This window comes from Diorhabda carinulata, chromosome 3, assembly GCF_026250575.1.
Source record: "Diorhabda carinulata isolate Delta chromosome 3, icDioCari1.1, whole genome shotgun sequence".
Classification (NCBI taxonomy): Eukaryota; Metazoa; Arthropoda; class Insecta; order Coleoptera; family Chrysomelidae; genus Diorhabda; species Diorhabda carinulata.
In genome coordinates this window covers 4,454,296-4,472,360 of record NC_079462.1, presented here as the reverse complement: position 1 = coordinate 4,472,360, position 18,065 = coordinate 4,454,296, and the positions used below count along the sequence as shown (strand labels likewise).

At 34.3% G+C, this 18,065-nt stretch overlaps 1 protein-coding gene across 11 annotated transcripts in view; it reads left to right on the top strand.

Moving 5' to 3' along the window:
• The window catches only part of LOC130891822 (zinc finger protein 208-like), a 176,430-nt gene extending 159,534 nt beyond the window's left edge, over positions 1-16,896 (top strand). For 8 of the 11 annotated variants that reach the window (XM_057796837.1, XM_057796841.1, XM_057796836.1 and 5 more), the window contains 2 exons: positions 2,100-2,415; positions 14,168-16,896. In XM_057796837.1, coding sequence (XP_057652820.1) covers positions 2,100-2,415; positions 14,168-16,528 — 2,677 coding nt within the window. In that variant the 3' untranslated portion in view covers positions 16,529-16,896. The remainder of the gene's footprint in view (positions 1-2,099; positions 2,416-14,167) is intronic. The other 3 variants (XM_057796843.1, XM_057796842.1, XM_057796845.1) reach the window with 1 other exon arrangement.
• Positions 16,897-18,065: the final 1,169 nt, after the last annotated feature.

The window sequence follows — 18,065 nt, the reverse complement described above, 5'->3', positions numbered from 1 at the left end:
TAAAGACAGAGAATGTTATCTTCTCCATAGATCAACCACATACTTTAGATAGCCAACTCAAGTTCCCGATTCAACGCCATCTTTTGGCTCATTAGCAGTACTGAAAGTAAATGAAAACAACAGATTCCGTTCGACTTTTGGTCAAATATTCCAAATCTGGTTGGTCTTAATAATCTATTGGAATCTCTTTTATTGCTGAGATACTGGGGATCTACTGAATCACTCCTCTTAGAATGTGGTATGGCTGTAGCTGCTAGATATCTTCGTATTCTATTTCATACGCTCCCAGGCATAGAGCTCTTAGTGTCTCACACACTTTTGAGAGAATGTGGACAGAGGTTTCAACCTTTTCGCAATATAATCTGCTGGCTGCATTATCTTCTAACGTCTTCAGGTGTCCATTGAAGGGACAATGCCCTAGATATATACATAATTCAGGGTTAGGGTGTTTTCATGTCTACTTAAACTTGCTTCGATCATTTATAAGAATATATAGATACTTTCACAGCTTCATTATTGGATGATTTAATATTTTGAGAACCATTTATACTGTAATTGAGGAACAATCTGAAGATAATTTAGGTTTCCATTAGAAAGCATAGTCCTCATTATTATAAATAAAAATAATTGTAATATGTATTCGCAGCTCGAAACCTTTTTTCCCATATTTGGGTCAAAATTTCCATTGGTCGATGTAGATGAACAAATTGACTCAAAGCATAAGTTAACACGACGTTTTTGAAGGATATTCGTGTATAGTTGTGATCATCCGTTGTTTAAGGGTGGGCTACTCCCTAGTATCTGCCCTTCATTGTGATCTACTGACTGTTATATTGGAAAATAGAAAAACGACTTCATAAAAATAGATTGAATATATTAATTTAAAAAGTCGTAGGAATGCAGACGGCAAAAATCTGGTCAAACCATGATGCACGATGTTAATTGTAAATAAAACAAGTTTCTACATATTATTTCGATTTTTGTTTATTATGATAAGAGAATTTATTACAATTACTTGGAAAGAAATATACCAAAACCCGCCACGGCTTTGGAGGTTTACCTCAATCCGTTGTTCCTAAATCAAAAGCCTTCAGTTCTTGAATAAACATCAAAAGTACCTTGGAATTGACATTCTCAGTTGTGAAGACATAGAAGACAAGGTAAAAAGACAAGTAGTCAGAGCAAATAAGATCGCGAAATGTCTTCAGAACAAGAATACAAGAATCAAAGATACGTATTTACAAAACAACAATCAGACCTGTAATGGCCTAAATAACAGAAACAAAGCCAGGAACATCAAAAACGAAACAACTCTCGGAGACCACAGAATGAATTACTATCATGCGTAAGAAATCATCAAACAGCACGATCTATTATTGAATAAAGAAGAATATCAAATAAAACCCAATGGTGTTAAATCACTTGATTATGACGGCCAATTGATATAGCGTCGACGTAGGTATAGTTGGTGTTGTAACAAGTGGAACTGTTCTTTTGGAACCATATTTCTTCTAGTTCCATAACCATAATTTTTAGCTGTTATCTTCTAGCGATAGTCAACACAACAGTAATAGCTTGACCGATCTCGATTATAAAGATGATGTAGCCAATCCATAAACCACATCCACAGTCATTCTATGTGAATGCCTCGAGTTTTCAAAGTTCACTAGTGGATTTTCATTTACTCAAATGCGGCCAATTTTACATATCAACGAATCCACTGAATTTGTGCTGATAATGTCGGTCTGCTCAACCAACCATTTGCTTCAAATGATGAGTAGTGTTTAGCTCTTGAGTTAATTGAACCTTGTAAGCGTGTGTCAATCCCAAACAACAGTAATTTTTTTGCTGAAAGAACAAAGCCAGATGGCCAGCATGCAGAGGTGTTTTCACATCTCCTACAGATCCAGTTTGCTCCAATTTATACATAATTTTCTCGCTTATTACCCCTCTCCGTGGTTGATTTAATGTCAATATCACAATTTAATGATATAGTGCGACTCAAAATTAACATAAAACATTATGGTTGGCCTACCAATTAACATTTTGTCCGCACCCTAATATGATTTATTTTGTCCTAATTTTGAATGCTTTTGCAGGGACGCTTCGAGGGATATTTTACTGCAGCATGTGAAAGGACACTACCAGCAACACTCTTTGTCTTCCTCACACCAAGTAGGAGCGTCGTCAGCTTCAATAACGACGTCGACTTTGGCATCGCAGGAGCAGGCATCGACCAGTATAGTCGCCGGTGACCTCAATAGCGTAGCACAGGATTTGAGTTTAAGGGGTACGAGTCCTGATAGAGATGAGGCAAGTGTAAATAACATAACTGGTGGGAAGGGAAGCGGCGGTACTGCCCCCTTCCGTTGCGGTCATTGCAACCAGGTATCTAACTGGAAGCATGTCATCCAGGTATACTAACACTTTTACTAACAACAATAACTTTTCATTGTTATGTGGATCATCATTTTGGCGTAGTAAGGAAGGTTCTTAAGATACCAGAATACCGTATAAACATTAGGTTAAACCGCTTGACCTTTGGTCAACTAGAAGAATGCATTGAAAGTGTGGTTCAGTTTATTATATGCTTAAATTTAACTCAAACCAAGACCAACAACTTGGACCAAATGTTTTTCTTCCCAATTTAAATGAAGGTTTCAATCCTTTTCGTTTGCAAAATAGTACCAGTAATTTTCGAGATGAAACTGCACCTCAATTTTCATTAAGAGAGACCTAAGACCTTCTCATTTATATATTTTTAGAGACATGTAAAGTCAGTTCTCCAGAGTAGAAGGAAAATACAAATTGTAGCCCTTTTTATTAGCGATATGGAATAATGTTTCATTTAATATGTGAAAGTTAGGAAGTTGAAGGAAACAGTTTATATAAAAATTTAATTCTGCTCTTTTTATGTTGAATTTTCTTATATTTTGCTCTTACGTTGAACTAAGAACATAAAATTATGATTTTTTTACTGTTATTTGAAATTATCTTCTAAGATTCCAAAATGTTATTATTGTCGTCAGAATTTAGAGGGTTTATGGTTAAAAAAATGTTGTTTCTTTCGGGGGGAAGAGGATAATCAAAAACTAACCTAAAAATCATTTTTTTGAAAAACTTGTTAGGATACGGAGAAATTTCTAAAAAAAATGCAGGCATATCTTAAAGCCGCTTCACATGGTGCAAGACAACGGGCAAGAAATTGCTCGCAATTCTTTGCAAAATCAAAATATTGCATATATTTTGTGACTGTTTTGAAAATGATACCAAAACTAAGTAAAGGCCGCTTGACATGATGCGATACACCGTGCAATGCAATGCAAGGCACAATATTTCTTGATAAAAAGCATACGCTGATTGTTACATGCAAGATCTGGCACTTGCAACCTGCAATCCAAGTTACTTTTGGCTTAACGACCAACCCGTCCATTAGGCTCCAAAACCAAGGCAGCAGTAGATATAATTATTTCCAGTGATCTACTGACCACTTTTTCATTTCGTTAGTTACTTACTTAGTTTTGTTATCATCATTGTTAAACCGGTCACAAAATAATGAATCAAATTTTAGGCAAGGTATTTGTTTAATTCACTTATTGAATTTTTATTAGGGGCAGCCATGATGCGATTACAAGAGACACGCGAAGTGCGATATTTCAATTTTGCAAGAAATTGCATGCAATTACACCATGTCAATTGCTCTTTATAGGTACGCGTACTTCAAAGAAATACATGCCACATATGTAGTTTTAATTTATTTTATCACATTATATTCCCGTACCTTGTTTACTATTTTTATTTTTCACGTGTGTAATTTGGAAATTATCAAATTTGAAATTCAATGATTGAAAAATATTCAAATCGTGTTTGTGTTTAAATAGAGAAAATGGAGTGTCGATTGTTCGACAACTTGATAGTTTATTTTTTTTGTTATAAGTAGAAAATAAAGTTTAAAAATTTGAAATAATTATAATTTTTGATTGCCCCGAAAAAAATCGCCCGGTAGAACATTTATTAGACTTCGTAGATGACAAAAATGAATTCGATTAAATTTTTTGTAAATATTTCATGCTTTTTGCTGCTTTTGAACGATAAATCTTTATAGTTTATTACAAATATTATGGTTTCTACTGCAAATATGTCAAAATATCCCTAAATCTTTTCACGTTTTATAGATATATTCCCAACAGGTTTTAATGGGGTGGTTTCTGATTATTCTCTACCACAAAATCAATCCTTCATGCTAAAATCAACGTTTAATGAGAACGTATGCCTAACCAATTCGAATCCTCATTTGATCGGATTATAAATTCGTTTTTAATATTGAATAGAAAACAGCTTCATTTCTATAAATCCCAAACACATTCAGCCCCTTCAGCCGCGACCGCTACATCTTTAAATCGGAAGTTAGGGCATGTGGTACTTCATTTAAAAGGTTGCTTTGGTTCTACATTCCATCAACTACGTAGTGTGGTCCATGAGTTGTTGGTCTCGTATAGTAAATAGAATGCGTTGGCAGACATCTGGATGGAAGTCTCAACAAGCTTTACATGAAGCTTCAACTTGCGATCCATTCTATCATAGTCTCAAAATGCTTTTCGCGCTGTTACAAAATTTTTGATTAAAGAAGGATTAACAGCGACGCAAATCAAAAACAGAATGGAAGTTGTTTACAGTGACTTGTGTCCATCATTTTTCCAAATAATTAAAAAAAGTTTCGCTAGAGATGAGGGACGGCTACTCCAGAAAACATTATTGAAAAAAGTAATCTTCGTCTATAAACAAAAAGTGTACCAAGAATCCCACATGATCATTTAAATATTACAAAAACTAGTGAAAGGTGGGTGCAAAAACAGCGTCGTTTAGAATGTTGTGAGCTATTTTTAGAGCTTTGCCGCGAGGATCAAGAAAATGTGATCCGATCAATTATAAAAGGTGATGAAAATATGATCTTTTCTATGATCCGACATTCAAAAGGGAAAAGAGAACCCGTGCCAATAAAAACAAAGATCACGACAAGCACAAAAAAGTGATCGCTATCCTTTTGATTGACTTTAAGGAATCAAATTCAACCATAAACGTGGAATATTGCTCTAAGCCAATTACGTCAAGAAATTATCAAAAAAGGCGCGCCAAATTAACCAAAGTATGCGCTTGCTTCATGACAATGCTTCTCTTTCCAATGCCAATGTAGACGGTGAGATCGAACACCCACCATATAGCTCTGATCTGGCCCTCTCCGACTATTTTTTGTTCCCAAAGCTAAAGGCCGGGTTTGGGTAGAAGACTCTAGATGTATAATATTTTTGTAGAGGCATAGAAGCTTTAATTCTGAAAAATGTGTGGAAATAAAAGAATATATTGACAAAGCCGAAGTTTACTTTAACCCAAAAATTTAATTCCAATTTAAATGTTGAGGACTTGCACCTGAAGAGAGTGCTTAGGCGTTACAGTGAATCCTGACAAGGATAATTTTTGAAACAGCCAAAGTATTTTCATCGATATGACCAACCTCGCTACGCCAATGCTTGTTATCATCTTGGAACTTCATTAGTCTTTTTTTTTAAATTCAGTTTACAAGGACACTTTGCAAATTATAAAACGTGTTAAATAGCATTTACTAACCATTATCTATAATAGTTACGTGACGTAAAAAAATTTTACATTTTCTGCATTTCTTGTTAAAAAAAAGGAGTCGTCCTTAAATTATAGATAGCAACATACGCTAATGACAAAAAGTAATTTATTTTAATTGCACTACAATTATTATTAGAAAAATGAGAAGAAAGTCCATTGTGTGTATAATTGAAAAGTCCAAGACAAAAATTAATTGACGAGTTGTTGAAACATCAACAATCTACTTTAAATATAACCGATTTCTTGATTTACATAAATAAAATATAAGTTAATAATTTAACAAATACGAAAATTTCCGACTTCAACCTGAAGATATCAACCATTTTCGACGCTTAATATTTGTTTGACTATCGTATATGTAAATCGATGTGAAGATTCTTTTGAAGATGGAACAAATTAAATGTCGACTATCATTGAATATTCGTTTTTGAAATTCAAATGAAAGAGGAGTTATACAACGTGTGCGGAGACTCTGCACCATGATCTACGACCGTAAACTTTTAGACAGATGAATTCAAATCTGACCTTATCAGTTTAACTAACGACGAGCGTTGGAGATGGCCAAAAACTGCGGCAATCGGCGGTATCATCGAAAAAGTTCACCAAATGGTACTGGACTATCGTTAGATTAAGGTTAGAGAGATAGAAGAATCCATCGGTAGATTATGAAAAAAATATGCACATTAGGTTTGCTCACTTTGGACCAACAGCATATTCCCAGGCCTTATTGGTACCGTTTAATAAAAATGGGTTGAATATTTTGCGTCAATTCATAACTTCAGATGAAATCTGGATCCACCACTACAGTCCTGAAACGATGATAATGGATTGCAGGGGGAGGGTAAACCTGCTCCGAAAAAGAAAAAACGGTTTCATCGACCAGAAAAGTTCGACAGTAACAGGAGAATATAAACTAAACGAGAAACTACAAAAAATCGCCCATAAAATGAAATAAAGTGCTTTTCCATCTTCTCATACTTGGGTGATTCCCATACACTTCAAATCAGTTGACTATCAGCCGTTCACCAGAGCGTTGCAACATAAAGTTTCACTTGTAAAAGAGAAACATCTATTTTGAGATTAGAAAAAGTGGTATAGACTTAAAAGGAATTTATATGGAAAAATAATGATTATAGAAAGAAATGTATTGATTCTTCGTTAGGTTGGAAACTTTTCAGACAACCCTCATTCAATGTCGGATTGTAACAGCCAAAGAAACAAATCTTCAGATCTGATTTCCAGAGACTACTGGTTGTTTACAAACCAGAAAAAAATATGAATGGAACAAAAGCCTTAGAAAAATCGATTTATAAAATGGCGTAGAAACCTTAAGAAAGTTTTGTATTACTTATGATCTATCGATGTATAAAACGTATAAATTTATTAGAGTCAGCTCTTATCGATCGATGTTTTACTAAAGACTTCATGTTTCCATCTTTCATAAGAAGTTTTAGACGATAAACAGACAAGACGAAAAAGGAGATTGGATTCATCAAATTTGATACACAAAAACAGCTAAAAAGGAAAAGCTACATAAAACATCATAGCATTCGAAAAAATAACATTAAATGGTATGCAAGTTCTGGCAGAAATATTTATAAAGTAATATACATGAACCGAAATGAACCTGGTATCAAAACACAAAGCTCCACATCATCATCTTAAGGCACACGAAGAAACGAAGAAAATGGAGAGACTAATAAACTTACAAGGAAAGGATCGCGATCATTTATTGCCTTCACACCATAGAGGAATACTCCTAGAAGTAATTTAGAAGGGCTATACTTCCAGAAAAGATCACTCCAAAAAGTTCCTTTAAAAATTTGGTTCCGATAAATTCAAAAATTTCAGGGATGTAATCACATCTAGCTGCCACTGACGAATCTAGATTCTGTGGAGATTCTAATTCATCTAATTCCTAAATGCCTTGCCATATTGCAAGGGGAGGAATGTTCGAGAACAAAGTTCTACCCTCATTGAAGTGAGCACTTAAGTGGAGTTTATCAAATGTCTGGAACTGGAAATGGAGCTCGGATAGGGGATAAAATCAACATTAAAGTTGTCGTTCATTATAAATCTTAATTGACATGTAGATTCAATGTAGTGGTAATCACATACGAGGTGTGGCTATTAAATAACGAAACTGGTGATATGAAACATTTTATTCTGATATTAGGTCTCTTTTTTTATTATCACCTTCAATATATACCCCTCCTCTATCTCTACACCGATCTTCCATTGATCGAAACATGGTAAGAAGGCTTTTTCTGTCAGTTCCTTTAGGATGTGCGCCGCATTTTCTTTCACAACTTCAACAGACTCAAATCATTCTCCTTTTAAAGCAGATTTGAATCTAGGAAGGAGGTAGAAGTCGCACGGTGCAGGTACCGGCGAATAAGGTTTAGCACTGAGATATTGGGCTTGATTAGAAACCTCTTGACGGACATTGTGGAATGAGCTGACTCATTGTATTGACGATGAAGAAGCCATGACGTTTTTTTCTCATTCTTTCACGTAGTTCGGTAATACTTAGCCGACGGGCAGATCGAACAAGATTACCGACTTTTCCCGACCAGAACGTGAATCATCTTCAACATCTTCTCGGCCATCTTCAAACCACTTAAACCACTCAACAACTCCATGGACGCGACAAAAGTTTTTTACCATATACTTGTTTCAATAAATCATAAGTTTCAGTTACAGTTTTTCAAGTGAAATTTCACAACAATCCGTTGCTCCAATTTTAAGTCCACGAAGACCACGGCTACACTGGTTTGTCTTCAGACTGAACAGCCGTTAACCTTTGGCGCATGCGTAGTTTTTTTGTCGCAGCGCTAGTCTCGTTTTTTAATAGCCACATCTCGTATATACTATTCTCATTTCATAAACTAGATTACTTCAATTGGTCTTTCTCTTGGACTTGGACTCCTGGACTCAAATTTCGAAAATATAATATACAAAATATTTGGGGAACTAATAAAATTTGGTCTTGCCGTGTAAACAATAATAAAAATTAACATTATTTATTATTGACATAATTTAATTGTTTAGATATTTCTTAGAACGGAGCTGGCGATGGAATAAAAATTTAATTAACAAACTAATGCAAAAAGTCCTTGGTACTACCAATAACAATACGTCCATTTATATAACCTACGGTTAAATATAGACTAATGAAGTGTTTATGTGACTGTGCATGTCTTTTTAGAACAATTACTAATATTTATAAACAAGTTCTTCGAAATATCGTACATATATAGAAAATTTAACTACAGGTCGTCCTACAAAATTTTATCAACACATTAGATATTTCAGTCGATTACAAAATGAAAAAATTTCGACGTACATAAACAGTGTCGGTTTCTAATGTTAACTTTGTTTGTTGAATAATCGTACAAAAAGAAAGCCTCAATATTCGAAGTACAACCATTCTGCATTTCCAACATCTCTTCTATATTAAACTAATAAAAAGTAATCTGACGATGCAAGGTCCGAACTAAATGGTGGATATGGTAGGAGATTCATACCACCAAGTTCATTGATCTTATTCCGCGTAACTTTTGCAGTATGAAGTTTATTAAAGTCTTGTTGTAAGAGAACCCGCTTTTGGTTGATTAAACCTAGATATCTTTCCAATAAAACTGTTAATAAACTGGTCCAAAGCGTGTAATGATTTGTTCGCCGATTTGCTCTGGCACTAAATCCACAGTTTCACTGGCTGTGTAGCAAGTGGCGCCATCCCTTTGGAACGAAATTTCGTCGAAACCACGAGCTACCATTTTAGACTTCAATTATTTTGTTATCATGGTGCGATAATGATCACCATCTACAGTAACATTCCGGTAGTCGTCTGTTTTGAGAAAGAAAAAATGGATGGATTTAATGGTAGCTCTTCAACCTCCTTAGGTTGTTCGTTATCTTAAATACAAATCCATTAAGCCAAAAATGGGCTTCATCGTTATATATGAGGGATGCTACTTAAGTTTTGAGATGAATAAATGAAAAAAAAAATTATTATTGTATATGGCTTTATTGTTTTTCAAAATATTTTCCATTAAGACCAATTGTCGAAACATTTTTTCCATTCCGATTGAAGTATCTCCAAAACATTTGATTGAACGCATCAACCGCTGCTTCAGGTGTAAAAAAACGTTGACCTCGCAATTTATTTTGGATCTATGGATAAAAAAAGAAATCATTGGATTGCACGGCGGATGATCAATCAATTCGATGTTTTGACTGTTCAAACTGATGTGTAAGAACTCGCATTGTCGTGTTAGAGAAAGGTTCGTCTTCTACAATTGGTTTCCCTGATTTCTTCAAACTCTTCTGCAAACAAATGTTGGTGTACCATTCAGAATTGACAGTTCTACGATGCTCTAATGGAAAGATGGCGACAGGTGACCATTTGCTTCGAAGTACTTCGTGTGCGAACAACTTTGTTGGATTTGTCTCATACAGTTGATTTTTGTTTAGTTTCGGGTTCATATTCATAGATCCATTTATTAGTCGCCTGTGAAGATCTTATAGACGTATTTTGAACCACCTCGAGTGAATTTTTTCAGCATTTCATAACACCAATCGACACGAGCTTTTTTTGAGCGATTGTCAAATTATACGATGGAAAACCAGCGAAACACGGTGGCAAAGATAGTGCTCTATCACCTCAAGTCAAAGCGAGTTGGTTGCCATACTGTTGTTGGTTTAATCCACGTCGAAAGTCATGGAAAATCGTTTCTGTATACAACACAAATAGCATTAGAAATTTCAAACTTTATGATGGCATATTCACATCAGTTTTGCCAAATCTCAGAATTTACGTAGCAATCCTCGAAAAGCTGAACTATTTGTAGACTTAACATGATGAAATTTCAAACAAAATTGAATTGAATATTCATCACAAAACGTACTTCTAAACGAATCACCCGTTGCAAACAGAACCCATACAACAGAATTGACTACTTAATATTATGTATATGTGCCAAAAACTAAAAGAAGCGATGAACGCCACTGTCATCTTATCGAAATTCATTGTCTATAACAATTTTCAATTCAATTTGATTGCTTGCAAAATTGGATTACCTGGAAAGGAACGATAAGAAACAAAAAGAGGCGATAAGAACGAAAAAATGCGATTTAATTGTCAAGTGTACCATTCAATGCTGCCATTCAATTTTAATGGGACTTAAAACATACAAGGTTATAGAGAAAGATAACACGACGTATACTGTAATAAATTTATTAAAACCAATAACAATAGTACAAAAAATTTCACTAGTCGTGACTATTATTGAGTCTTTATATTACCCCAGAACATAAATCGCATTGTTGCTAAGCAATTCACAATTTATTTTATCAAAAAATAATAATGTTTCATTCTTCATAATTGAACTTATGTCGTTATGTATAAATATAAACAAGGATATTCATTCAAATTAAAATTATAACCACTTAAACCGAGCTCTTTTCATTAGTTTAAAAGTAGGACCGTTAAGCCTCTGATTATAATTAAAATTCCAATCAATTGAAACTTGCCTTTGGGAGTGCTAGGGACTCCATGCACCAGCGGCACTCCAGGACGTCTATGATACCCATAGTGTGGTGATGGATTCTGGGGCCATTGGTAGATTTCAATCTGGCGAGCGAATTCGCTCCGTCGTTTCCCTTGGTATCCGTTTGACTGGGAACCCAAACGATCTAAACCTATTTTATCTTCCTAAAGCCCCAATCAAAAATCCCAAGAAATCCTCACAATTACTAGGGATTCCCCCCTAAAAAATTAATTATTTATAAAACAAATAATTAAGTTATTGAAATAACAAAATATCATAGATTTTATAATAGTTAAAAATATTTTCTGCACATGCACTTTACAAATAAACATACGATATACACTACGTTTAAAAAGTTAAGAAAATTGCTTCTCTGTTTAAAACAGTGAAATTAAAATGAACGTATAGTTATAATTAAAAAATTAAGTATTTTTATTGAAATAGAAAATGTTACCAATAAAAAAGGGTGCAAAAAACATTGTTGTTATACACGAAGTAAATCCTTTTTAGAAAATCAATATTTTTTTGTGAGTTTCCCAAAACCTTGTTTGGAATACCGTCAAAAACAACAGTGAAAAATCATTTAAACACTTGTTCCAAGTGTAGTAAATGTGATTTGTGGGTTAAGCGTTGTGGTCGAGGTGATGGTCGGTTCCAATGGATTCATCATGTAAATAAAGACTTTCAGAATTTATCATAACCTGGACAGAGTAGCTATTTGACTTTTCACTCATTTTTCACACTTTTGACTCATTTTCTTCATCGTCATCACAAGAATTATAATTTTCTTTCTCTACTATGCAAGATGAAATAGATAGAAGCTTCAACAAATAATTTTGGCAAACTTGTTGATGGAAATTTTTGCCATACAATTGGGAAACTCAACAAAGTACTATTATTTACTGCTTGACGATTTCGTTGCTTGTCTTATTCTAGCTTCGACCACTTTCCTTTGTCTAGACTTGGATCTACTGGGACACCCCTGCGAGTTGCGTTCTTTATCCTAAAAAATTTACAATTGTCATCAACTTGTCATTAAAATTGTGATTCTAACCTTTCAACTGATTCTGCCTTATTTCCACCTTGAGGAAGTCCATGACATTTTAACCATCGTCAACCAACATTTTTGCGGTTTGTTGAAATGATGTGCATGATCCACCAGTCCGTTGCAGTGTGGATCGAACCATAATCATATTTTGTAACATTTCAATCGATATTCTGTCAAGACCGCTTGACATGAGGCAAGATTTGCATGCAATTTCTTGGAAGATCAAAATATTCCATAGACGAATATTGCACGCTGCTTAACATTACGCAGGTCTCTTCCCATTGCATCATGGTTGCCGTTAATGAAAATTCCATAAGAAAAACTAAACAATTTCCTAACCTCAAATTTTATTTTATATTTTATGGTCAGTTTATAGGCTGATGCCTTGCTTTTGGAGTCTGATGGGTAGAAAAGGGTCTGATGAGTAAAAAAGAGCAACTAGGCGATGGTGGGCCAAGCTCTGGCCAGATAGAATAAGAGAAAACATAAATTCAACTAATAGAATCAATCGAGATTACATACAAAATTATATTTGAGAATGGATGAAGAAACACACTCCCAAAAAAATAAGATAACTAAAAAAATCCTTTGCAAAAAACGTAATATCAGAAGATCAGAAACTCATTTCTTCCGAGAATTGCAATTTGCACGCACATCTACATATACTTTTCATCGAGAAATATTGCGTCTTGTAGTGCATTGCACGTTGTCTTGCGTCATGTTAAGATGTTATATATCGATAGTTGAAGTTATAAAAATCCCTAAAAACATCTCATCCCACATCTTTTCCCCCTAAATTATGGAGGTAAACCCCTAATTTGGGAACCCTGCAATTAAGTATCGCGCGTCCACATTCCATCACAGCGAATAGCTCGACTCGGCTCATTTTGAGTGTCCTCCATTCATCTGTGTAGCAGGTGGATATATTATTTAGTATAACTGGAATTTAAACTTATATTTTCTGTTCTGTTTATATTATAAAGCTTTTTCATTGTTTTCGTTTGATATTTTTTATTTACGAAAAACGTACGTCAACAACAACGTGGACCATTTAAGTTTACTGCTAACAATGACACTGTCTGACGTGCGTTTCGATAACCAAGTTATCGTCTTCAGAGAATGAAGGTGAACTAAAAGTTTTAGTCGTCAGAAGACGATAAATTGGTCATCAAAACGCGCGTCAAACAGGGTCATTGTGAGAGTTGGTGTAGTGATGGTATTCAGAACGTAGACCATTCATTATAAACCTAAGACTAATTTATTTTGTTAGGTGACCGCGAGCATGCGACTTGAGTCTATTTTTTTGTTTACTTATTGTTTTATTTTTCAGAATAGTTCAAATGTGTTTCATAATATTCAATGTTTTAGAAAAATACACTCAAATTTCAATGTTTTGAAATCGCATACTAGAAAAAATATCAATACCTACAATTTTTTTAGAGTCTGATATAGAATTTGATGAATCTCTTGATATTTCAGATTCACATGAATTCAAATGATATTTTAATAACACTTTCAGAGGGATTAATCAAATTATCCTCAATCGATATGAAAAAATAGGTTGATTTCATTAGAATACAAGTTATATCTTCTTTAAACCGAAAATTTAACGTTAAATTTATGTTCATTTTCGAGATGTGGTCCCTACGAACACTAATAAGCGCGGTTACATCTTACCATAAGTTGACCATACTCCAAGCTTTCTTATAGGGTTCAATTGCTTGTCCCCTTCAATTCATACTTCCCAGCTTTCGACCGTGATAAGAAAATAAAGGGATGAAAGTTAGATGCCGTTTTATTAAATGTAAATGCAAGACGCGTGTTAATTGGGAATAGCTTTAAAGCTTGCTTCTGTTTTAGTTCGCTTGAATATTAAGCTTGTCCGAATGATTTGAACCCGATAAAATTCTAACTTTATTTTTCTTTACAGAGACATTGCAGATTAAAACACAATGGAGATATCCGAGTCATAAGCAACAAATACGGACAAGAAAAAATTGAAATGGAAGAATTAACTGACGAACCCGATCACGTCGACGTTGTTCAAAACGGTTCCTTCAAATGTACGGAGTGTCCCTTTTCCAATGACGATAATATGGAGTTTGAACAACACCTTTTAGGTCACAAACCCACCGAAGAAAGTATCTTCAAATGTTTCTATTGCAAATTTTACGTTAATAGAAAGGCGGATTTGCATGATCATCTACAACTGCACGGTATAACCGAACCGGACGATTTCTTAATTAAAATGACCGAAAAAACGAATATCGAAGGCGAGGGAAAAAAATTCAGATGTGTAACATGCCCTTACGTTACAAACTCCAAATCGCAGTATAAATACCATAAACAGTTTCATAAACCAAGAGGGGGACAGTACAGTTGTAGTCACTGTTCTTACAACGTCAGTAGACGGCATCTACTCCATCAACACCTCAAAGTCCACGGTATCAATATAGCCAATCATAAGCAAAACGGCGAAGCTATGTACTTGGATGATATAACGGACGATATCGAAGAAGTATCATCCAATTCATTTAAAATGGATCTGCAAAATTTGCTCGACATACCTTTAGTTTGGGTATCGAAAAATGGAAAATTCTCCAAAATGTTCAAATGCAGATATTGTCCTCACGTTAATCTGAGAAAAGTTAATATTCAAGAACACGAAAAGATGCATAGTATCCGCGAAAAAAGTCACAACAGCTCCAAAAGTGGTGACGTAGAACACAGGTGTACGGAATGCAATTACATTTGCGCCAATGCGGGTGTTCTATCATCACATTCGAAAGTACATCAAGGGTTGTACGGTATGGTTCATCGATTGGTAGATCCATCGAGAAGCGACGAAGAACAAATCAGAGAACTCAGTCGAACAATTGGAATAACATCGACAAACGAAACGTCTAACTTTTCTCAGGACGATTTCGAGGAGTTGATGGACGTAGAAGAAATAGATAGTTCGTCTGGTACGGGGACGGCACTTTATTTTTGCAAAGAATGTCCTTCGAGATTCCTTAAGGAAAACGAATTCGGAATACATAAAAAATTCCACGGATCCAGGTTATTTTATAAATGTGATCATTGCACTTATACTTCTAGAGAAAAACCTCACTTAACGTCTCATTCCAAAGTCCATACTAGCGAATATCAAGATAGAACCAAAGTGTTGCAAGGCATGTACGCCATCAGTCCAAATTATCCTCGGCCAAATACGAAGATGATAAAAACCGAGAACGGCGAACAAGTTTGGATAGTGGTGGAAAAACCGAATAGAGAAATGAGTACTCTATGTAGTATTCTCAGTAAACCCGTGAAATCTTCTCAAAATGTGCCATTATCTGGAACGGATCTATTCTTACAAAAATCGGAAGCCGAACAGATGCATGCCGCCCAAATGATGAAGGATTCTTCTCCTCCAAGAATAACAGATTACGACCTTACCGAACTAATGAGGGGAAACCCCGAATTTATATACCAACCAATTATGAAAAATGGACGATTGAAAGAAAAACGTTACAAGTGCCATATGTGCCCTACGGCATTTGAAAAAAGGGAACAGTATAAAATACATTTAGGTCTCCACGGATCGAATCAACGTTACCAATGCGAACACTGTGATTATTCCGTCAAATATTACGCTAACTATGTACAACACATTAAAAAACACAAAATGAACGCCGATGCTCAAGCGGCGAGACGTTCTAGTGACGAAGCCGATCTAGAAATCGACGAAAGTATCGAAGAAACAAACAATCAAGAAGTACCCGCTAATAACGACGACGACGATAAACAATACGATGAAGAAGACAAAAAAGTACAAACACAAATCGATGATACTGTACAATTACAAACGCGTATAATAGAAGACAAAGATTCCTTTTTTTGTTCTCTTTGTCCGTATTCCGATATTAAAAAAGAGATAATTATCAATCATGTGAACTGTCACGCTTGTGTTTCTGGTACTTCGAGTACTTATACTTGCGAACATTGTGATTTTACCGTGCCACAAATGAATACGTTACGTGAGCATACGAAATTACATTTTTTACCAAGTAAACGGCATCAAGTCGAAGGATTCATGAGTTGTGATAATATGAAACTCACCGAACAAGACGGTACCGAAAATAGGATTGTTTTCGAAGAACACGGCTCGGAGGAACGGAAATTTTCGCCACCGTTAAAAACCGAAGTAGCCGACAAGTTTAATAATAACGAAGGTGAAAAACAATTTTACAATGTACAAACTGGTGAATTAGTCGAAGGAAGGGAATTTAGTGATAATCAGTCTTAAAGGGTTACAAAATGGAAGTAAATTAGTCCGACTTCTAGTGATAATTACATTAATCTATCGGAAAACTTACTTAATACTGATTAAATACATTTTTATCGTGTTAACATTGCCTTTTAGTCATAGAGTATTTTTACAAAAGTATTTTCACACGATGTTAGAAAAGGAGTTTAATAATACTATAGTATTATCACCAATTTTCATACTTATTTTATTTCTATATATGTATATAACTTGTTCTGTTAGAAAGTATTAATTTTATGTTCATGGGATTTAATGCCAAAGCATTCAATGCCAAAATTTGCCATAACTTTATTGTTGTTTTTTGTTTTACAGAAGATGAGAGAGAAATATATTAATTGAAATGTAAACCGATTTTCAATTCCCTTTTCACTATTTCCTTTTGTTTATATCTTTATATCAGAATTTTCCAATCAAATTTTCACCACCGAATATTAACAAGACAAGAAGAATCACTATCGTCGAGCTTACAAAAACCTGCCGACACGACTCGACATTCCCAGTTATCGATGCAATACTCAGACTATTGGAATACCGAATACATGTTCACTTATCGGGATTCGATTCGAAACTAGCGTGCATTAAAATACCAAAAAGGATCTTAACAAAAAATTCAATAACAAATTACGTAGTGCGGTTCTTGAATTTTGTACCTCGTATAGTATTATAGTAAATAGAGTGCGTTTGACAAGTTTTAACAAGTTTCGATTTCGTGCTTCGTTCTATTTTATTATAGTTTCAAATTGAGTTTCGCGCTGTTATAAAATTTTTGACTAACGAAGGAATAAAACCAACACAAATCAAAAATAGAATAGAGGTTTATTACGATGATTTATGTCCACCATGGCTTGGAAAACTTGAAAAAAGTATATTCCTTTTTAAATTTTATTAAATACTTAACTTATAGTCCAGGCTACCAAGATAAAAATGAGGTATCACCTCCGATTCCCATGAACCCGCATCGATTTTCATGAAAGTTTGGAATTAAGCTTGACTTACCCTTATCTTGAAAATCTACCTTACGCCGATATTTTCTTAGTACTCTTAGTGGTGAAAACTACCCCTTATTACAAAAAATCAATAAAATTATGAGTAAAAACATTCAATGAATAGAAAAATACTTTTAAGGTTTGAATAAAAGTATTTCAATGCTTTAATATAGTATTTATAACTTTTCAACCCCGCTTTATGTATTTAATCCCTTATAAAGCAGCCCTGGTTAATATAAAATTTAAAAAAATATTTTTTATTTAATTTAATTTTTATATTAATTTAATATTTACATTTAATTACTCCTGTGGTAGCTAGCTTATATTAAAATGTTTCCTTTTGTTTGTATTTAACTGAAATATTTTGCATTCCAAATGTTCCACCTTATAAATTGAAAAAAAAAATATTTATAGACGTATTTATTCTTTTTGATGATTTATTTATTTTAAATGGACATCGCTTTAACTGTTTTGACTTTGATATTTTGTATTTATGATTTTCAACATCTATAAATCATCCCATATTTCTA